At 40.9% G+C, this 23,105-nt stretch overlaps 1 protein-coding gene across 1 annotated transcript in view; it reads right to left on the bottom strand.

Moving 5' to 3' along the window:
• The window catches only part of MDN1 (midasin AAA ATPase 1), a 143,472-nt gene that overhangs the window by 71,797 nt on the left and 48,570 nt on the right, over positions 1-23,105 (bottom strand). Inside the window, 15 exon segments of the mRNA XM_014518200.2 lie at positions 1,067-1,287; positions 1,762-1,964; positions 2,510-2,655; positions 4,878-5,086; positions 8,547-8,663; positions 9,162-9,321; positions 9,760-10,030; positions 10,139-10,399; positions 10,514-10,603; positions 11,786-11,974; positions 14,658-14,765; positions 14,860-15,057; positions 16,535-16,657; positions 20,247-20,455; positions 22,035-22,229. Of these exon segments, the coding sequence (XP_014373686.1) occupies positions 1,067-1,287; positions 1,762-1,964; positions 2,510-2,655; positions 4,878-5,086; positions 8,547-8,663; positions 9,162-9,321; positions 9,760-10,030; positions 10,139-10,399; positions 10,514-10,603; positions 11,786-11,974; positions 14,658-14,765; positions 14,860-15,057; positions 16,535-16,657; positions 20,247-20,455; positions 22,035-22,229 (2,700 nt within the window).

The following is a 23,105-nucleotide window of genomic DNA, read 5'->3' as shown; positions in this document are numbered from 1 at the left end:
CACAGTTAGAGTGGCCAAGGTCTGGAACGGGCTCCCAAGGGAGGTGGTGCTCTCCCCTACCCTGGGGGTCTTCAAGAGGAGGTTAGATGAGTATTTAGCTGGGATCATCTAGACCCAGCACTCTTTCCTGCTTATGCAGGGGGTCGGACTTGATGATCTATTGAGGTCCCTTCCGACCCTAACATCTATGAATCTATGAAATACAAGTTTTATAAAGTATTATAGTGTTGATAAGCTAGGATGTCTTGTTAATACTGAGGTTCTTCAGTTCTGAACATTCCCTTCAGGTGGAAGGATATTCGCGCACAGTTTCAAGACCTAAGTATGCAAGTCCTGTAGGATGTTTTTTCAGTCTAGCTGGGGCCGAACACACATTTTAGTGGTTTCACAATCTCGTGGCTGCTGCAGGCAAGAGCTAATCCCTCCTTGGCGCTAAATACTCAAGTCGTAAAAAAACAAAAGTTAATTTGCAGAAAACATTTTCAATCCTAGTTATTAAACAGATCTTTGGAATATTTAGAGATTTTTGGTCTTCAGTATATGAACCATTCTCAGATCACCCATTATTCAGAGCAATCAGATATCAGTCTCCAGAAAACCCCAGTTTTTCATGGGCTGCTTGGCTATTCAAGTAATTATGTTTTAACAATAGAACCTACATCCCTGAAACAACAGGGCAGTGATTCTCAAACTTTTTAGATCTGAAGCACTCCTGGATAGACTTGAAGCATCCCTTGGAAAATGACACCTCTTAGTTTTCACTATTTTTTTTTGCCTATAGAAAGTTAACGGAGCAGTTTTTCTGTTGCAAAAACACTCAAACACCATAACTACAATTTTCTATTTGAAATTTCCGGGTTTATCTTGTGGATCATGTTTGTAAACCTAATACTGCTAATGTTATGCTGTACCCTTGAAAGAATCTCATGCCACCCTGGTTGAGAATCCCTACACTAGGTAATACGTGAACAAAATTACTTGTGTAATGTTTACTGCTGCTGTGCAAGTAAAAATAGTGCAGAGAATTTGATTGGTCTGAGGTATGTAAAATAATTAAGGTACTTACCAAGCACTTGTGGTAGATTTTTTGTTAGGTGATTAAGCCACCTAACTCTCAACATCCAATCCTGATTAGCTGCCTTTTCTATGAACAATTTAACAGAAGCAGAAAGGACCTCAATTTCATCCATCCAGCATGCATCCATCTCAACAGCACTGAATTTGAGATTCTCAGAATTGGTAGACTGCATGACCTTTTGCAAATCTTCCAGAGTAAGGGGCAGTGCTCTGAAATGCATAAAAATAAGCATTCAGCAGATCAGTTTCATAAATCAAAATGAAAGGTTCATCAGAACTGAGGAACATATGGACAAGCATGGTTAAGACATGCCAGTTCCCACAGCCAATGGAACACAAGCAAGGGATATGACTAGCACCCTTATCTGCTCATCTTAAAAACTCCCCACCCAGAATAACCAGGTACACAGTTCTAGGTGGGTTGAAAGGGGACAGCCTTCAATACGAATCAAGACAGGGACTCAAACTTGTGTGTGGAGCCCTAGTTAACTACTCTGATGTTGAGTCTCAGCAGAGACTTATAAACAAACAAGGATTTGGTATCACATGTTAGCCCCATCTCCTGATGGAGCAACGTAGTACTAATACCACCTACTGGCCATTAGTGTGTCCAATTCCATACCATAGTACTCTTAGGTGTTTACTGCTTGCATTTTAATCAAATAAATAGAGTCTCTCACCCACCTGGTGTTTTTCAGGTTCAATCTATTCAGACAGTAGGCTAGGACCTGCCCATCGCTCTGGACTGTAGAAAGAAGAGAGTCTTCAACTGCAAAGAGACCTGTAGGTAGAGAGTCTGGCCACAGGCCCACTGTGAGCAGGGAATCACCCCAAGTCTCATGCGAAGACAGAGCTGAAACATGCTTCATTACCAATTCCAGCACAAGCTGAAAACAGAAGACCATAATACAATTGAGAACTGTGCCCCTGAATATGCCCTCAAGGTGATACTGCTTAGGAAGATTTTTAATTAAGAACCAAAATATTCTGTTTTTGCAATAGATTTCACATCGTAGGATCCCAAATCATTTCAAAATCTGTATCTGAGGTGTGAAAACATTTTGCCCACAACTGACACACACGACAATTCTGGAGAGTTTAGGATAAAATCTGTTCATCTCAAGGTGGAACCTACCAGAAAAACTTCAAACTGATAGCCTACATTTTCTCCAATCTGAACCAGAGCTAACCTCGATTTTTAGTCTTAAGACATATGAATTGACCAGACCCTGTCTTTAACACTGAAGACAATACCTTGCACCCTGTTGTGAGATTCAGCTCAGAATTGGAGCCAGTAACTCTAGGAATGTAAATGTTCTCCAAACCCTTCAAAAGGGCAGTCTCAGGATCACCAACACTGCTTCCTGAAATGGATATAGTTGAAGGTTTGGAAAGAAATGCAATATTTTTAAGGAAGGTACAAAACATTTACCTTTTGATTCATCTGTGATTGTTGTGAGCCAACATAAACATCCCAACATGCTCTGTAGAAAGCCTTTGCTAACCCAATGCCTCGATGTAACTGTTGTGCAATTAATGTAGCAGCATGGAGTAATGATGACAAAGACAATGCAGAACCTGAAAAGGTCTTAATATTAATATCAGCTAGCCATTTTTGTAAAACCTACTGACTGCTTTATTTTATCCACACCTTCACCTCCTAAGTAGCACATCATTTTTTTACTAGCTTGCAACCAAGGTCCAACAGCAATTAATTATATTTTGTATCCCTGTTAGGTCAGTAAGCAAGCATCCTCATTTTACAAGTTGGAAACAGGCCAATAGAAGGCAAAAGCCAATCTAAAAAGTCTGTTCTGTCTGTTAAAATTTTTACCTGATACTACTCCCCAAATTACTTTACCTGAAAGATCAGAAAAGTCTAAAATTTTCCTTAGATATTTAGTGCATCGCACAGCACTTTGTGTATAGTTAGTATTGACACTTCAGCTGCACGGACATAGCCAAAATCTCAAACAACAATAAGGGAGAAAAACCTTTATAACATCATTGTTATACATATACTGACTGGAAAATACTGACTGGAATTTAAGTTGAATCTGCTCTTTCAGTGACTTGCATAGGACAAAACATCAAGTGGTAAGTTGAGTACAGACGTCAAATTTCCAGATTTTTTCAGATGTCTCCTCCTAAGAGTCAACTGTACAAGGGGTTTTTCAAAATTACGTGAAGAAATCTCTGTCTAGACAGTGTTAATGGGCCTGGTTCTTTACCAAATTATACTTATGTTCCCTCTTACAAAATCAGTTGGTTGAATGTCTTGATGTGACAGGTGTGTTACTGATATGGTATGTGGGAGAACTTTACTTTAGTACAAGAGGACACGTATCAGATTCAAGCTGGAGTCTGTGCCAGATGCTAGCCACTTCTGAAAGTTTTGCCATTGGGCATGAGTGGTACACATAGTATCATAGTGCTTAGGGTCGGAAGCAACTTAAATAGATCAACAGGTCTGACCCCCTGCCCCGGGCAGGAATGGGTGCCGGGGTCATATCACCCCAGACAAATATCTGTCCAGCCTCCTCTTGAAGACCCCCACAGTAGGAGAGAGTACCACCTCACTTGGGAGTCCATTCCAGAGCCTGGCAGTAAAAAAAACCCATGACTTTGTGCAAGTCTTCTTCTTGGGTATAATTTTCACACAAAATAATTTAAGCCTCCCTCTCCCCTGAGCTGGGGACCATAGTGCAGCTCATATTAAATGTCAAAAGATATCAAACAGGTGGGGACCTCTTCTCTCTGGCTTTATGATCTAGGGTCAGTCACTGAGAAGCAGAAATTAAAGAAATAGCTAAAGGGCTGCCATAAAGAAGATGGAAAGCACCTTTTTCTCTCTTGCTGCAGAGAGCAGGACATGAACCCAAGGCTTAAGGTTGCAGCAAAGCAGGTTTAGATTGGAAATCCGGAAAAAAATCTTCACTTTTAGAACAGTGGGGCAATGGAACAGACGCCTAGGGAAGCTGTGGAATTTCCAGCATTGGAGGTGTTCAAGAGGAGGCTGGACAGGCATTGGTCACAGATGATTTCAGAGTAGCTATGCCTGTGTTCTACTATGAATATTTCCCATGCTTTTGGACTATACTTGTTGCCATATGGGGCTAAGAAGGATTTTTTTTTCCTCCTCCTGTTTCTGTGTGTCATTTTTTTTCACCTTCCACAGAAGCACTGGATGTTGGCTGCACCCAAACCTGGGGATTTTGACTGGGGAATGCCAATGCTCCTGCTGGGACTTAAACCAAGAGGTTCTTGGCTAAAGGGACCTGGCCCTCCAGTCAGATCCATGCTGACAACCATATTTAGGGTCAGGATGGATTTTACCCCATAGTCAGATATGCACGGATTTTTGCCTTCCCTTGTAGCGGAGCATGGCTCTCTTCCTTGGGTATTGCAAGCATATTTTAATAACCTTAGCAGCAGCAGGACACTGACCTCTGCTGTCCTCTGGCTTTACTTGTAGCAACTGTTATTCCTCGGGGTTTTGTGTCAGGGTTGACCGTGTAGTTTTGCTAATAGGTTAGACAAGGATTTATATAGGATGGTTTGGATAGGGCTGATCCTGTGTCTGGTGGGGGGTTGGAGTAGATGACCTCTGCAGGTTCTTACTTTTCTATGATTCTATGATTAAACCTGACTGTACTGGAGACTTGTCTTTGTTTCTAATAGGGTGTGTAACACTAAAAGATATTTCAGACTTAATATTCAGAGTCAGGCCAAGGGCCAGACAAGATATTTACTGCTCTGGTAAGTATTAATTACCAAAAAAGGAAGAAAGTTTTTCTTACCTGCTATCATCTCTTTAGTTTCTGAATGAACTGTCAGAAGTGCATCACAGATGCTATCTCCCACTAAGCCCAATTCATGCAACAATAACTTCAGGTCTAGCTGATCCAATACATTCCAATCACTCTCCCCTGGAATGTAAATCTCTATCCCACGATTCCTCATGGCTCTGGATATTTCCCCATGAATAGGATCCATTGAAAGGAAAAGCCTGTTAAACAGTTACAAGAGACTACTAAAAACATAAGATATGACTGTTCATACAGCGTGCCACTGTGTATAAAGTCATCCCTTTAACTCACTTTCATAAAGGGTGGACTATGAAGGACCTTTGTCCCAGTGAGCTCATGGTGAGTTTTATTTGTGTAAGTGTACATCAGAATTTCAGAAAGTGTTAGTTATAATCCCTTTAAACTATTTGGCTTAATTATGTAAAATACCCTAGTCTATTCTGCCATTTAGAAAAAGGTATTAATAAGCCTAACTAGTTCCATATAAAGGAGACCTAGGAACACAGGAAAATCTTTCTGGGGTCACAAGTAATTTATACTTACTACACTGATTCAGGTTCTGCCCAATTAAAATAGTAGCATAAGACTATAAATTTCTAGTCTAAACACACAAGAGAGTCTAATCTAGCCTCACAAGAGGGCTGAGACACCTTACCAGCTAAGAACTGCCTGCCCAGAGGAGTTTTCCATCTATTGACTCCTCTGTGAAATCCTACGAAATATGAACTTTCATTTCTACCCAGGATAACTTTTACAATCTTTTCTCTGATGCCTGATGAAGGGTGTTTGTGCCTGAAAGCTTGCAATTAAAGAATTTTTTTTGTAAAAAATCTAGTTGGGCAAATAAAAGGTGTTACCTCTACCACAAACCCTGGTTCCTTAGTCTAAATACAGGAACTTTTGCATTGGAAGGTTACTCAGAGCTGAATACACCTTGGAAGCCACAGAAAATCAACTGTGATAATCCTGGGTTCGCATTGTGCCATTAGATACCTGGGTATGGCTGTTAAGGCAACAGTCAGTATAAAGTGAATAAAGAGACCTTGGCTAAAAGGAACTGAATCATGATCCCAGATTTCACCCAGCGTCTTACAAGGGAACTAGGCAAGCTTCTTTGGGTAGGTGCGATATCTTTTATTAGACCAACCCAGTAGTTGGAGAAAAAGTTCTTTGCGAGCTTTTGGGCACAAGCACCCTTTTTTCAGGCATGGGGAGTCTCCCTATGCCTGAAGAAGGGTGCTTGTTCCCAAAAGCTTGCGAAGAATTTTTTCCAATAACTAAGTTGGTTTAATAAAAGATATCACATCTACCCAAAGAAGCTTGCCTACCCATGTCCTTAGACCAGCACAGCTACAACCAAGAACCCTGTTACAAGGGAAATGTCACCTCTCAAACTCATTTCCCGATCCTGTCGCAAGCGGGGAGGGGGGAGAAGGGGGCATCTGGCAAAGAAAGAAGGTGACTTATGGCCTATCTACACTGAATTAGAGCAGAGGTGTGGGTAGCTTATTCTCATACACAGTATAGTCGAGGCCTGATAGAAGTGTCTTATACAGCACTAGTTTCTCCACCCTTCAAAAAGTGCTGCAACTTCGGTTTCTTTGGTTCATCTCCTTTCCTTTTAACGCGGGAGATGACTTTTCCTCATCAGAAGGCTTAGAAATAGTTTTAAATGATAGAACACATGTTAAAGAACCTCAGCCACCCGAAAGAAACATTTTATCTTCTTTTCCAACATCTGCAGTTGGAATAAGCCAAGGAAATAGTGAACCAAAAGTATTGTCTCAATAAATATAAAAATGTAGGGATTAGGTACAGCAATGCTTAAATTCCCTCCTTGAAAATGACCCACAAATGCTACTGTATATCACACACACAAAATGTATAAGCATTCTGTACTGCAAAGTATTCTAATTTTATGCAGCTGTAAAATATTGTTTTAGCTTGAATATGACCAGCTTTAATACATATTTGCTCTGCTGTATCTTGTCTGTTTCTTAACCTGATGAGAAACGTGCTAGAACAGAGGCAGGAAAGCTCATTTATTTACATCTTTTGTCTAAAACCCACCCTTCTGTTTACTCTAAGCAAGAAACCTGGCTTCTTGTCCCATAAGCCAGGGAAATCAGACTCCTACCCTAACTGGCTAACTGGGCAGTGCTCTTTTTTCAAATTAATTGGTTAAGAGGAAGAAAACTAGAAGCCTGGTGACCCCTAATTTGATACTTGGGGTGATGTCACACCAGGTACATAGGAAGAAGCAGCTGGTGGGCTAAGGGGAATCTCAGGGAGGGCCCCAGAAGGAGAAACAAGGTGAAGGGGAACTCTCAGTACAAGGGAGTGAGAGAGTCTGAGTCTGGGAATCTTCTCCTCTCCCTTTCTTTGTCCTCTCTTTGCTGAGGGGTATCCTGGAGCAAACAACCAGGATTAGAGCCAGGTAAAGCATGGGTCAGGATTTGGAGCCTGGTCCCTGTTGCATCTTAGCCTAGCTGGGTGTCTGAGCTCATCTGCAGTTCAGGCCCAGGAATCAAGATAGACCTGGCTCCCCTTCTTTTGAGTTCTTTGGAAGTTTTTGCTCCAGCAGAAGCTGTGGAATTTGAGAGTAGGAATTTTGGGGTGCGGTCACCCTCCAAAGCCGCCATATGCAAGTGGAGATCGCTGCTCTACAGATTCCCAGGAAGCAATGAGGGGCCCCTTGCACTGCAGAAGGACCTGTGCTTACTAGCAGCTCCCCAAGAGTCCGTGAAATCCAAGGAACAGCTTATAGGACTCTCTTGCTGAGTAGCAGGCATAGGGGCATAGGCCCCTGGAACTAAACCTTGGGTGAGCCCCCACATCTCAGACAACCTGGGCATGGGTGAAGTCTCCCCAGAAGGGGTGCAAACTATACTTTGTACTGTATTAGGGAACTGTACTTTGTAGTTGGCAGTGTTTTAAATTGCTGTTTTCCTTTGTTTTCTGTAATAAATCTGTCCTCTGTGTTTATACTGCTTGCAAGGAGGAGGTTTTGTTTATGGGGAACACCCCAACCAAACTCAGTGATCCCAGAATTCTGGATGGAGGCTCGAGCCACAGCAAAAATGTACTGGTATCCCAAAATTTGAAACCAGCTGAATGGTACCCAGTTGCCTAGTGGTGCCCAGTAGAAGGGTTACACTACTCAAGGGCTGTGCCAATATATATATATATTTTTTTGTTTGTTTTGTTTTTTTTGTTTTTTGTTTAGCATTAAACATACAATACCCTGACCGAGGGATACTTATCCAGATACTTATTCATCTCTAGTGCTCAGATTCCCTATCCATCCCATAGGATGTGAGCACATCACAACCTTTAAAGCGTTTGTCCTCACAGCACTCCTGAGAGACAGGGAACCATTATGCAGGTGGATCATCCAAAGCAAAGAGATGCTAAATGGCCTGTCACTATCAGAGTCTGTGAAAGAGCAGCAATTTGAACCCAGAGGTCCCAATTCCTAAACTGGCACTTAAACCAGCACTGCTTTCTCTTCTCTGGTCATCAAAGACAGGCCATGCTGTGCAAGGGGAAACTAAGAAAGTCTGCCTGGAATAACACAATCTTACCTACTGTCAATATCATTCATCTCTCAAGGTCAGTGCAAAAACAAAGCAGCTTCACAAATGTACAGAAACTGAGCACCTGAAGTTGGGATGAGGAGCTATTGTAGGGGTGGAGCCATCTATCACACCTCTCTCACTCATGGTAAGGATTCCTCCAGGTTCAAGCAAAGCATTTAAGCGGTCCAGGACTGAAGGACTGTATTAAAGAAAAAAGTTTCTGTGAGTTGCAAGTCCTCCCTTCATACCAAAGTAAATCATATTAAATCAAAATGGAATGAACCATAAATAAAGAGCTGAAGAGATAACTGAAGACAACGATAACAGAAACCACGTCTACTTTAAGTATTTTTAGAAGGAAGAGTCCCCTCTTCACCTTTAGCTGTTTAATTATCCTTACAGTGGAGACTGGGCAGGTGCTAAGGCGCACATTTGACAGCCCAGAGTTTGCAAGTTTGAGGCTAAAGCAGAAGCGCTCACAGCACGGCCTGTCAGATTTTAATGAATCTGCAAATTATGCTAAATACCTTGTTGCAAGGACATGAGAAAGGAAGTCTTACAACGGCATATTGCTATCAGAATGGATATTTACCAGTTTGAAAAGTATATTTAAAAGAGTAAGGGGGAGTAGAAATGAACAGGGGAGGTGGGGAGAGAGGTCTGTTCACCACAGAAGTGGAACCGTCATATTTCTTACTTGCAGAAGTTAACATTGTCCATTAAAAGCCAGTCACCGGACCGCAAGGCCTGAACCAACATTCCATCAACCCACTCAAAAGTGCCGTGACTGCGACCATCCACAGACTGAACATGCTGCAGCTTGAAATGCCAAAATTCTTCCATCAGTCGTGAAAATTCTGGAACAGAAAAAATCTTATAGTAATGGCTTCAGTTACTGAAACTGCTCTTATTTTAGGAGTCTACCCACATGCCATGCAAACTGTAGTCCAGGAGCCATGGGATTTTAAGCTTTGGTCATGAACTGCCTCACTCTGTATTTGTAATATAAACATCAGAGTAAAGCCCTGATTCTGATTCCTGAGCACAACCATAATAAATTGGCAGAAGGCATTAAGTTTGGAAACACCCTAGTTAACGTAGGCTTTAAAAAAAATAAACAACTGTGTTAAACACATGGATTTAGGTAATAGCACTGATCTTAAAATGATTTCTGGAAAAACTTATAAAAAAACCCAACACTCTCAACATTTCTTTAGCTATACAACTTGCTTCAGGAACTTTCACACTGAAACACAGTTTTCAGAACTTTGCTTCCAAATCACCTCTGTACATACCTGCCTTGGAGTAAGAGTTTATTTTATTGTTTAGTCGCTGGATAAGTGATAATATTCCCTCTAGTTTGCTCACTACTTCAGTTGTTATAGTTTTATTCCCATCACCCAGGGATTTGGGTTTGAAGTTGAGGACGAAGCTGCTCCAAGCTCGCAACACAACTTCAGCATCATCTGCACAGATTTCGGCAAGCAGCAGACTATCCCTTATTAGCGTACTCACAGTACTCTCCACTTTCTCTAGTAGGGATTGCCATGGCCGAATGATATCAACCTGCAACAGCAGTTACTATATTAATAATAGTACTGATGATTCTATTAAATGATTAAAAACCAGTTGGGTTGATTATTTTATAGCGGCCACCTCAAAAATATAATTTACCTGCTCAAATGCACCTAAGAGTTCAGTTGTATCCATAGCACTGTTCATACCCAAAATTTTTAATCGATGACCTGTCAGATGGGCCAGAAGTTCAATGAGACTGGTCTTGCCGACAGCTGCAGGACCTACCAATATTACCATCCAGCTCATATGTACACATTTCATTATGGATTCAAGGGACTGCAGAGAATGATGAAGAAGTGATAGATTTCTGCCAGGGTGAGGAACAGAGTTGCCACGGGAGAGAACTGAATACCCAATCTAAAACAGAATTAACAAAAATGCATCAGTGGGCTCACGGTGAGAGAGGGAGAAAAGAATGTCACGTTTAAGGTGATAAATCAGAAGATATGTTTTTTTCTTCTCTCATCTTACCTGAACATTATAAGGAGTAATGTGAAGCTGTCTGGTCCCTACATATGGACTAGAATTGTGGCCAAAAGTTTCCTTGAATATGGAAATGACCTAAACAGGGAGAAAAAAAATTATAAAGAAAAAAAGAGATTAATCAGTCTAGGTTTCTACAACATGTAAGTTATAATCTTCTCGTTCTAAAGGAATATTTGCTCTGAATTATCCTAAAAGAGCTTTGCTTTATTGTCCAGAAATCCAACAATGAAGTACAGCAGCTATAACTGTGAGTGTCAACAATCTACAAGTATTTGCTAAGTTAGCAAACTTTATCTTCCATGACATGATCAGAAACAACAACAGGTAAAGATGACATTTGATAAAGTGCTCTTCTGATACAGCATGTAGAACACAGATGCAGGGAAGGAAAGTGAAACTTAAGGGAAAAGTTACTGCTTATATTTGGCACATAATGTAGATTTAGAGTTTGATTTTCAATTCAATTATACATTTAAACTGCAAAAAATGAACAAATTAGGCAACACAAAAGCAGGATGAGTCTTAAAGATGGACAGGAATCAAAATAAATAAGTTTTAGAAGGGACTTGAAGAAGTGAGTTTGGTTGGCAAACTAGAAAAGGAGCCTATTCCAGGCTTAAGGAATGGTAGAACGAAAGGCAGGGTAAGATTCAACAGAACACTACGGAGGGAGAACTAGGAGATGTGATGAGCTATTGAAAAGGAGAGATATTATACAAACTACACTTAAATTAAAAACTAAACATCTGAAAGATCAGCAACAAATGAGCACAAATAGAATCCTGCAGTGCTGCAAATAATTAATGGCATTATTTTCATTCGCTCAACTGCAGAAATAAAACAACTCCTATTAAATACTAGTTCTCTCACTCTCTTCCTCCTTCAAGCCATCCCTCAGCTGAGACTCCTTTGTCCCCACAACCACACACACACACACACTGCAGAAATACTGAAATGTAACAGTTCATCTCCAAACCTCACTCAAGTTCTTTGTTGCTGCACTCATCTAGGTTTGTATGTGCATTACTATGTTTTTGTGCCAACAGCTACGAAAGCAATAGGTATTTTAAAAAGGGAAGTAGAAAGAGGCCCATGTTGGGGATGATTGACACATTTTCTCTTTTTTTTCTTTTGCATTATTTTTTGTGCTACAGCAACGACTATAGTTATGCTGTAAAATATTTTTACATTTATACATGCTTTCTTAAGAACATTGCACAACAGTGAGGGGGCAGGGAAAGAAAATGTATAGCTCACCTTCTCTTTATCCTCTTTGGTTCTCATTCTTTCACCATAAACCAAAAATACATGTTGGGCTGGATCGTAACATCCGGGTGACTGATCGACAAGCATCAACTGACACCAGCGGAAAAGATCACGCAAGTTAAATTCCCAGGGTCCTCCTTTCTGTCCCCATTTTTTTTCAACCATGACTTCTTGATCAACCTAGAAAAAGTAGCAGTTGTAAAAAAAAAAAAAAAAAAAAAAAAAAAAAAAAAAAAAAATTAATTCCACTTGCACATGTATCTTAAAACATTTCTTATGGGCTTCTGGCAATAGGCATCCCATACCTAATGCAGAGGACACTGGAAGGCATTAAGAGTCTGCTGCCACTGTCAAGGAGTTGCTTGGGGCTGCTGCTATCAAATTCAGCCTGCCCAACATGAAGGATGGCTTACCTACTAAATATCAACTCCCTAACACCTTAGACATTTTCATCTTTTTCTTTCTTTTTATTTTGGACTCCAATAATGATATTTCAGCAAGACCCCTCTGTACAATATTCTACATAAAGGATAAAACACATTTTAGTTTCTCTCTTAATACCTTTCTTGGCTTTCCGAGTCAACTATTTTTCCATACACATGCTCAGTGTAACTTCGTAGAAGCCACTAGAGACTGTTGGCTGAACCAATGTAACCACATCTGTCCACTCTTTGCAATGGCATAGTGGACCTAAATCTCTATAATTTTAAATATGGATAAAACATATAGTGGTTGAACTTCCATTTAAAGTAAACAGACAAAACCATTACAGAGGCTCAGCTATAAGGTGTTATATTTTTCCAAGCATTATTTTTCAAAACATTTTCCAAGCACTATTATGGTTCATCTACTTCTAATTTCTTACAGTGACTGCCACAGATTTAAGTTTGGTGGAATATACAGCTGAGAAACTAGGCATGCTTCTTACCCTTAGTCTCCTCAGATACAGCTATACTCCTTGCTTAATGTCGTAGTTACGTTCTTGAAAAATGCAACTTTAAGCGAAACAAGGTTAAGCAAATCCAATTACTTCATAGTAGTTACCTACTAGCAGGCGGCGGTCAAACAACATTATAACTGAACACTGCCCGACTTTAAACGAGTATGATCTCTAATAGATCAGCGACGTAGTAATGAAACAACATCAACTGGGATGACGTTAAGTGAGGAGCACCTGTACAACTAACATGATCTCACTTAGGAAATGGCTTCATTGGTAGTTCCGAAATCGGATTTTAGTTTACCAGTGTAACCCTAATGGCTCTTTGGAGGGCTTTAAAAAGTCTTCAAAATTTACTTTGACTCACCTGAATTAAAATTAATTTGCACATTTATAACAGACTTTAGATTTAGGGGAAAAACCTGTTACCATATTATATATGGCTCTGGATGCTTATATAGAGAAATAGTACTGAAGCCCCAAATCGGCACACTTATGCAGTGATGCACCGTAAATTAGACTTTATTGCAGGCCTTCCTCAAAATATACTGAATTTTGTATTTTGAGTACCTCTGAATTTCTTACCATAAAGGATGAATCTATTAAAGTCTTCTCTTCGATTGCAATCAATCAACCTCTAAATATGTTGAAAATACCCTGCATACCCTCATGAAACTTTACAACTCAGGTTATTTACTCTACTTTAACAGTTCTAGGATAATCTATGCTCAGTGAAAGTTAGTATCTGCCAAATTAAATTCTGAGTTTCCAGAACCCATTTTTTCCCAAACTTAAGATAGAGAAGAGGTGAGGTTTTATCTTCTTTGTCTACCAGCACATCAAGATCTTTCTACTGTCTCAATACAATCAAAAAACATTTACATGTTCAGGTGGGTTTTTTTTTTTTTTTGGTTTAGCTTAATCATAGAACTGTATTAACATTAACATAAAATCATACTGTTCATTTGGCTTGTATGTACTATTCCTATTCTTAGGTCTGTGGTATCTCTATGGTGTTTTGCTGTCTGTAGACAGAGATGCCTACGGCTCTGCATAGCACCAAGCTGGGGGAGGGTGGATTAAGGGAGGAGGATTCTTAGTTGGTCTCTAAGAACCAGTTATAACATCTATGAACTGTATAAATATAATCAGTAAAAACCTATTTCCAAGAAATCAGGAATTGGGGAACAATGCTGACAAGCTTAATAGAATGGTCCCACATTTTGAAAATTTTTACTTGACAAATAGCTTTACAACTAAGCTGACTAGCCCCCTCCCACCTTAAAGGAAATGGCTCAAACCTGACCTGCTATTTGAAGGTCACAAAAAGTTGTATTTTATCCCACTCCTACCTTAATTGTCATACCTAAGTAACTGTGATTTTTTTTCTTCAGGTGTCATCACTTTGAGGGCTAAGTGGATTTCAGAGAAAATCACTGAATATATTTAACAAATTCTAGCAGGATTAACCTATTCCATGAGTGTCTGACCTAGCAATGATATTAGTGTATGTCAAATAGCATTAGACAAACTGCAAAAAGGTGATGAAAAAGACCTAAATACATATGCTGAATAATGGTAACATGATGCCTGCTGGCATTTGGCTGACTGTTGTCATTACATCTTTTCTTTCTTAGACATTTTTCCTTTCCTATGCTTGGTCTGCTTTGTTTTCCTGCACTGAAATATAGCATACTCTTTCCTCTGTTACTTTCTGAATTTACTGACTTTCCCCTCCCAGTTTCCTGATCTGTGTTCTACTTCCTCCTTTATATATTTTGTCTCTCCCAACTTCTCTGCAAAATCTCTCTAAGCTACACATATTTTTGTTTTTAAAAGGCCCTCTCATTCGCTCATTCTGCCTTCATGCATTCTATAAACACAGGCATTAATTCAGATTTAAAGATGAATCAAAATATTTACCTTGTTATTGAAGGCAACCATTTTAGCAATGGTATTTTTGTCAATGGCAGGAAACAGGGTGTTCCCAATGAACTCCATATCTGCAGCTGAAAGTGGATCAACATATACCTAATAAAATTGATAACACAGTGTATTATTGCTTAAATCATTACAAAAATAAAAACAGGATGGTGGCACAGCTTGAAATAAACTGATGACTTGCCTGTGTAAATCTATTGAGGAAAGATTTGGGCAAACCCTTTCGTCCACCCCCCTGTCGGTATGGATTCTGGCATCCAAAGATCTTTGTCTTCTTATGTTGCACATGAAAACTCATCCCCAATTCTGGGATGTAAATCTCTGCCCGATGGTCAAAGCAGGCATTCAGTCCTTCTAATACAGACTGGGAAGCCAGATTCAGCTATTTGAGAAAAGAAATAAAAAAAAAAAAATAATAATATCCATAAAAATAGCACCTCCCATGACCTCTACTTTAACAGGCTATAATTTATACAAAGGTAAGATTCTAATCCTCTGTTCCCATTCAGAAAAAGTTTCTGAAACTATCTCCAGCCATTGTTCTGTATTATGGCAGGACAGCAGCTGGAGCTGTAACTAAGAATTTTTCTTTTTCTATTTCAGTTCTTCCACCATGGTGTCAATAGGGTATCACAGCATCATTTCATTATAAAAATCTATCCTTCGTGCACTCATTGTTTCTTTTGGGCTAATTTTTATGCTTCTCCTAAGTCTGCAGGTTAAATTTTTGTTAAGCTATGAAAGTTAACAGAGATGTTTAAGTTACACAAGTATTTTAAACTGGCGGTTTTACAACAGAGAATATAAGACTTCATACTCAGCACAATTATACTCAAGATCTCCAGGAGAAACCTGATCTTTGCTATTTTTAAAAAAATAAAATACTGCATTCAGAGTTTAAGGATAAACTTTTCCAAAGTGCCTAAATAACTTTGAATCCAAAATCTTAAATAACTATCAGAGCTTGGGAGTCCTATTTTAAGTCATTGGACTTAAAACTTTTGAAAGTCTACATTACTTCTGAATTGAGAACAAGGGTGCCAAACTCAACCTGGATGAGTCTTCTTCAGCAATCCCTCACAGTTGAGGATGATTGTCTTTCATGACTGTCTCATCTGTGTATCTGAAAATGGCTGATAGCCCTATCTGGGATTGACTGACTCTACTGCAGCTCAGACATGTTTCCATGTGGGGTGTGTGGCACTGGCTTCTCAATTTGGTCCACAACATGCTTGATTTGGCTTCCGCTCCCACTTTTCCATCTCCTGTTGTTGTCATGAGACTTCAAAGTACTGAGATCCCTGCAGCAGACTCTTCTTCCATTTGGGGTGGTCCTGGGTCCCAAACAGACTGCTGGATGAGTAGCACAGTGCCAGTCCACAGGTCAGATCAAGCCCACTGACCAACCCTCTATACCGCATGAAGCACCATACACTGACCTGAATCAATCTGGCACGTGCTGCAGGCAGTGTACAGGTCCATACTAACACCTGCAGGCAGCACCAACGGCTCTGTAGGCTAGATCTCTGAAGCCCTTTATCAAGAATGTAGGGCTTTGTCTATGCTTAACAGGGTTTTCAAGTACTGCTGTACCAGTATATCCCACTTGGAGATGCAGCAGGAGTTTTTCATCAATATAACTGCATCCGCATTCTGCTGTACAGCTATACTGATTAGAGGTGTGACTTTTTTCACTCCTAACAGGCACAACTACGGTAACAAGCTTTCAAACGTAAACTTAGCCTTGGGCTCCCAAGTCATTTAGACACTTGTGAAAAGTTTGCACAAAAGCCCACAAATCACCATGTTTTTCTTCTTCTAAATGCTCTATATTGATTGTATGCCAGATGTGCACTCACCTCATCTAGCACAATCCAGTGTCCGGCCTTCAATGCTGCAAGCAGAGGCCCATCTCGCCAAGCAAATTCTCCTCCCTTTCCACCTTCTACAGGCAAGTCTGTGCCAAACAAGTCTGTTATGTCCTTTGGAAATAGAGGAAAAAAAGCAAAGATCTGTGAAACTACACAAAATCCCTAACAGCCTGTTGCTGACCTTGGCTTGCTTTATTTTTAAAGTTAACAACATTCCAACCTTACTTTAAGAGTTGTGACATATAAAACATATTCTGAGTTTTCTATGTTTGGCTTCCAGTTACCCATTAGTGCATTCAACAAAGGGTGTAGACAGATTACATGTTTACTCTGGAGTCACTCACTCAACATTTTTACCCTGGAGGAACAAAGAGAGAAAATTAACTCTGTGAAGCTGGCTGCTGGCAGTAGGCCCTATGACTAGATAATAGGGGAGTTAGTTTGCCCTGAGCAAATAGCTACCCTGGAATGAAACTCACAATGATAGGGGACACACAACACATATACCAGAGTAGCGCTCTCCAAAGTAAATTTAAATAGTTTATCAGAGGTAACTTTACATTGGAGAACAGCATTTTCTCTTAAGTAAAGCCTGTGCATCATACCCCAACACATTTTGGGGTGTTTGTGGGGTGTCATGAATGTTTTCTTGAGTTTGTTCTACAGATATGGCATGTGTGGTCTCACCAAAAAGCTAAGGTTATGATGTATTCATTTTGCTTTTATCACTCACTGCATGGCTTATTTACACTATCTGTACGCACCTTTGTGATTTTGGATATGGTATAGTGAAAAGAACCAAGGGATGCATATTTAAGGAAAAGGATTCATAGATTGTAAGGTTGGAAGGCACCTCAGAATATCATGGGATCCAGCCCCCTGCACCAGGCAGGAAAGAAAACTGTGGTTAGATGACCCCAGCAAGATGACCAACTGTCCAGTCTCCTCTTGAAGAAGATTTCCAGGGTAGGCGATTGCACCACCTCTGAAGGGAGCAGTCTGGACACTGACTGTGAAAAAGTTTTTCCTAATGTTGAGCCTGAAACAGTCTTCCAGGAGTTTGTGGCCTTTACTCCTGGTTTTCTCCAAGGGTGCCCTGGTGAACAGTTGTTCACAGAGCCCTTGATGTATCCCCCTGATGTAGCGCTAAGCTGCTACCAAGTCCTGTCTCAGCCTTCTCTTTTTCAGGCTGAAGAGTCCCAGATCCCTCAGCAAATGGTTAGTGGGCTGGGGTACATGACTTCTGAGGAGAGGCTGAGGAAGCTAGGCTTATTTAGTTTAGAGAAGAGAAGACTGAGCAGGGATTTAATAGCAGCCTTCAACTACCTGAAGGGGGGTTCCAAAGAGGATGGATCTAGACTGTTCTCCATGGTGGCAGACGACAGACCAAGGAGCAAGAGTCTCAAGTTGCAGCAAAGGAAGTTTAGGTTAGATATTACGGAAAAACCCCCTCTTACCAGGACAGCAGTAAAGCACCCAGAGAGGTTGTGGAATTTCCATCTTTAGAGGATGTTAAGACCTGGGCAGACAAAGCCTCAGCTGGAATGATCTAGTTGGGACTGGTCCTGCTTTGAGAAGATGCTGATTCAGAGAATCAGTGATTCGGACATAGACACACCTTTAAATGTTTTTTCTACATACCTCGAGGTACCAGGCATGGCTCGTGAACACTGCAATGCTGAGGCAGATGGAGTGTCCCCCACAGGAGCATTCGGGGGCCCCCCGCACGCTCGGCAGTGAACCCGGAGCTTGGCGATCAGCTGCAGGGGGACCCCAGGTGCCCCCCCAGACCCAGGACGCACCAGTGGCCAAGCCAAGAGGGCTCACTCCCTGGCGGGCCCAGAAGTGGACTGGAATGCTGGTCCACTTCCAGGTCTGCTACTGAGCATGCTGGGGAGCCCCCGCCCCACACACCTGTGCGATGCTCCATCCACCCCACCAGCTCAGTGTTCACAAGCCACCTGGTACCTTGAGGTATGTAGAAAAAACATTTAAAGCTGTGTCTAAGTTTGAATCTCTCCAAATTGATCCGGAGGGTTCCGATTCAATTCAGAGAGATTAAAGGGTCTCCCAACTCGATTCAAATTTGGAGATTTGGCCACCAAATCTCCGCCAAATCAAATCAGGGACTGAAGCGTTGCACAGGCCTAGTATAAGGCAGTGGAGCTGAGTGTTGCAAGGATAAAGAGTTATCCCAGGTCAAACCTTAGTCTGTTCCTTGGGACAAGCAGCAGGACAGTGGTGGAAAACGTGGGCCTTTGAGGATACCCTGTGGACAGGTTTGTGACAATGTGTCCACTCCAACATTCCAGCAGGGTAAATTGAGAATGTTCTCATGTAAGTGTGGTGGGTGTCCACACTAAAAAGAAGAAAAGAAACTCCCTTTAAGTCTTTCAAGCAACTGAGCAGGAGCCAAGATAAACTCAGAATCTATGAAGATGTGCACACAATTTGATCTAGAACAGTCTTTGTCGACCCTTTTAGACTTAAGCCACCCCTCCATAACTTCTGCTGTGAATTGAGTGGCACCACATTTCAAAAACTACCATATTTACTCAAATCTAAGATAAGGTTTTTTTCTCCTCATTCAGCACTGGGCAAAAAGCCCTCCTCTTACATCTGCCAAGCAAGCAGCTGCTGTGCCTCCAGAAGGGGCCAGGCTGGATCAGTCATGCAGCAGGTAGGGGGCACATGAAGCAGGGGTGACGGCGGTACAGTACAGAGGGAGCACAGGGAAGGGGTGTGTGGTGCTAGAGGGAGCATGGAGGAAAGGGTGCTGAGGGCAGTATGGCAGAAAGGGCATATGGGGCTGGGGGGAACGGGAGGTGGGCAAAGCATGGATAAGGGACATGCAGAGCACAGGGAAGGGGCATACACTGCAGAGGGAGCATGGGGAAAGGAAACCATAGAGTGCAGTGGGAAGTTGCTGTGGCTCCAATCCCAACCCTGACCTGGGCTGTGGGGTGGGAGCTGGAGCCAGAGCTATCACTACTACCTGACCTAGCCAAGTGCTCCATGCCCCCACACAGATAGAGCCAGACCAGCTGCAAAGGTAAGCAATGGGGTGGGGACAGGGGAAACAACACGGGGACAGGCAAGGCAGGTGGGGCAAGTGGCATGATGTGAACAAGGGGCTGCTTGTCCCCTAGTCACTGCTTTTCCTGTAGCAGTGGTAGGGGTGGGGGATGAATTTAAGAGGTCCTTTCAACAGCTAGATTCTAGACATAGAAAATCAAAACACATTTATAATTTTCCATGTCTGGAATATAATACATGGGTGGGGAGTGGGTATCATCTTAAATCCAAATTTGTCTTAGATTTGGGTAAATTACAGTTTTTCCCTTCTAGCTGATAGGGTGGGCAATGGCAGTGGGGGAGCATCCAGGCAAATAAGAGCCTGATCACAAGCCTGAGTTTATCATCTCATTTATCTCATTATACCTTGTGGTAACACCCTTCAAAGGATCTCACATCACCCTGAGAATCACTGGCCTATAATACAGCTTCTAGAAATGGCACTTTCCTAACAGAAGCTCTCCGTTCTTTTCTAGCACCCTACTCCTACTTAGTTTTATCTCAAACTGATAATGGAAGCTCAACACTTACAACTCAGCATCCGAGTATTGATACTTTTGTAGAAACTACTATTTTATACACACACACTGAAAAATGTAGTTAGGGTGATAACATTCTACTCTACCGTTTGTTCAGACAGGTTGATTCGAACAAGGCAATTTCCTGAAGCATTTGCCAGTGCTGCGACTAAACTGGTCTTGCCCACACCTGGTGACCCCTCCAGGAGAATAGGTTTGTTTAGATGCAAGGCTCTTAACACCCTTTGTGCATTCATTGCTGTAGTTCCTGCATTTAAAGCGTAATCTGTAACACTGTTCCTCTGAAGGCCAGGGCCTAAAACGTGGAGAAAGAAAAAAAAAAATATGTAAAAAATTACAAGCAGAAATATTATAGAGTATTAAGGACCAGGTTTTCAGTCTGTCAACTAACTTTTCACCCTATTACAGCAAGTGATAGAATACAGACCTGCAACTCATTTAAATATCCAGTATTTATCATTAAGAAAAAACGGATCAAGCAGATATATCTGGGGCTTTATTTTCAGTTGGGTCTCAACTGAACAAGCTACTTGCTTATGCTTAAGTTTGCATACCTGCTCATGTCTGAACATTGACTCTACAGTGGGTTTGGATATGGGAATAAACCACAATGGAGGTAAGGGAATGAAAATCAAACTGATCAATTCTCTTCTGAGCCTACACCTAGCTGCAGGTGGAAACAAGAGGCAGGTTTTTGAAGGTATAACCTTAAAGGAGTGGCAACGCATGTTATAGGAAAATTTGTTCATTTTTCACATGTATGTGGAGCAAAAGTTGAAATTACATGCCCTATCATGGATATACTTTCTTTTCTTTTATTATTCCACACAACCAGGAAAAAGCATCAAGTTTGTTGCCCAACAGAAAGCTCCACACTTTCTATCACTCTGTATCACTAGTGTGATATCAGCTCATCAGGATATCACACTAATTTCACTAATAAAAGAGCATTTCTAATTTTTGTGAGATGAGTCACTTCCTTGGCTTTATTGACTGTAAAACTGATTTCCTATGAAAAAAAAATCCCATCCTTTTTTCTGAGCTAATCTGTCTGGAGACAGTGAGTGGTTTTTCCAAAGGCCATATCAAGTCTGTGGGAATTGGTGGATGAGTAAATAATCTAACCTACTGCAGAGGGCAGCAAACAAAGCAATGGATTTAAACTACAGGAAAGCAGATTTAGATTAATCTCAAAACAGATAAAAACGAACAAAAAAAATACCAAAAATGAAAACCAAAACCAAAAGAGCTTCTTAACTGTAAGAACAGGAGGCCAATGGAACACATTCTCTAGTGAAATCGTACAAATTTTGTTGATTAGAGATTGTCAAGAAAAGGTACATTTGGGATGGTTTAGGAATAGTTCATCCTACATTTTGCAGGATGAACCTCAAATGACCCTTGTAGTCAGCTTCCACCCCTACCATCCAGTGATTCCTCAGGCTGGCTATTGGATTGCCTTTTCCAGCCTCTACAGGTAAATAAGCTCTGCTCAAGGACTGATGATAGTGGGTGATCTGAATGTGAAAAGCATAAAAGTATTGCTTCCCAAAACTGAAATGAGTTGATGATCAAGGGATGCACTGAAATAAGTCTGAAGGCAATAAACAAATGACTGAAAAAATGGTTGCTTTCTAGATGCATCTAAAAACAAGTGAAAAATTTAGGTATGTTTGAGGATACTTAGCACTAATTTTATAAAAAGACAAGAGGTTGCTTTTACAGATTTTACAACACTTTCTAAATTATAGTCATAGTGCCTTTGTTATGGGTTAGTACTTGGTAAGCCATTAAACTCCTCCCCTGCCCACCGAAAAAACAACCAACCCAACAACAAACAAACTTGACATCAATGCCTGCCAAAAACGTCTTGCCTCTTGGTATGAAAAACGGACGTATTCCTACGAAATTATCAATCCATACAAATTCCTTCTCCTTCATTCTGTCATAAATCCTCAGTTCATTCTTCTGATGTTCTGTAAGCTCAACAACTCTGCAAAGCTTCTGATGTAAAAATTTCAGACACTTTTCACGTGCTGACAAGGCAGTATGAGCTGAGCAGGATATACCTACATTTAAAGAATGCAAAAGTAAAGTAAACTTTACACGTATAGCTAGATACAATCATTTCAGTTTGTGCACAAAGTATATGGATACATACACATGGAACATGTTTCTTGGTGAACTAATGTTGATTTCCACAGAGCATGAAACATTTAAAAATATCACAGAGCAAAATTTACTGCAGGATGCATTAAAAATCAGAAAAAGTGGTGTTTACTTTCAGCCTACAGCTGTTGGCAGTACCTATTATTAAGGCAGACTAACACTTCCCACTGTAAGATCCTACTTTCAACTGTTCATAACATCACAAAACTAACTTGGGCTGAAATTTTCTGAGCAGATTTTAGTTTCAGGCTTAATTTTATGGAGAAGACACCATGAGAAAGACAAGTGGGAGTAGGCACACAGCCTAGAGAAGAAGCAGGAGAAAGGGGACAATGTGACCCACAAACCAATGTAGGAAGAGAAGAGACACACTGACAAGCAGCTGAGGTGCCTGTGGAAGAACTAGAACTGAACCATGTTTTTGAATGGAAACAGCCAAGCACTGTTCTATTTTGTGTACACCCCCAATCCCACAAGGACACATTAGATATGTTGCGGACATGCCTATCAGATCTAGACCCCAAGAGAAGCAAAGCAGGGAAATGTCAAGGTTGAGGATTCTAGCAGAGCTGAAGTGGTAGATGTCCATGGTGACAGGCACAGCACTGACAAGAATAAGACAGAAGCAGAACTTTTAGGTGAGCAGGGAACTGCATCAAATAAAACTTAAGTTGGTGTAAAGTCTTCAGGCTTTGGGAGGTAGGGCTTTGATGACCACATCTTTGGAACTTGGGCACTTAAATACTGTGGTATCTGTTACATAGATCCCCTCTACG

Source organism: Alligator sinensis, unplaced genomic scaffold (assembly GCF_000455745.1).
Source record: "Alligator sinensis unplaced genomic scaffold, ASM45574v1 scaffold357_1, whole genome shotgun sequence".
NCBI classification, from domain to species: domain Eukaryota; kingdom Metazoa; phylum Chordata; order Crocodylia; family Alligatoridae; genus Alligator; species Alligator sinensis.
The sequence above is the reverse complement of the archived record's forward strand: the minus strand, read 5'-3'. Positions and strand labels throughout refer to the sequence as shown.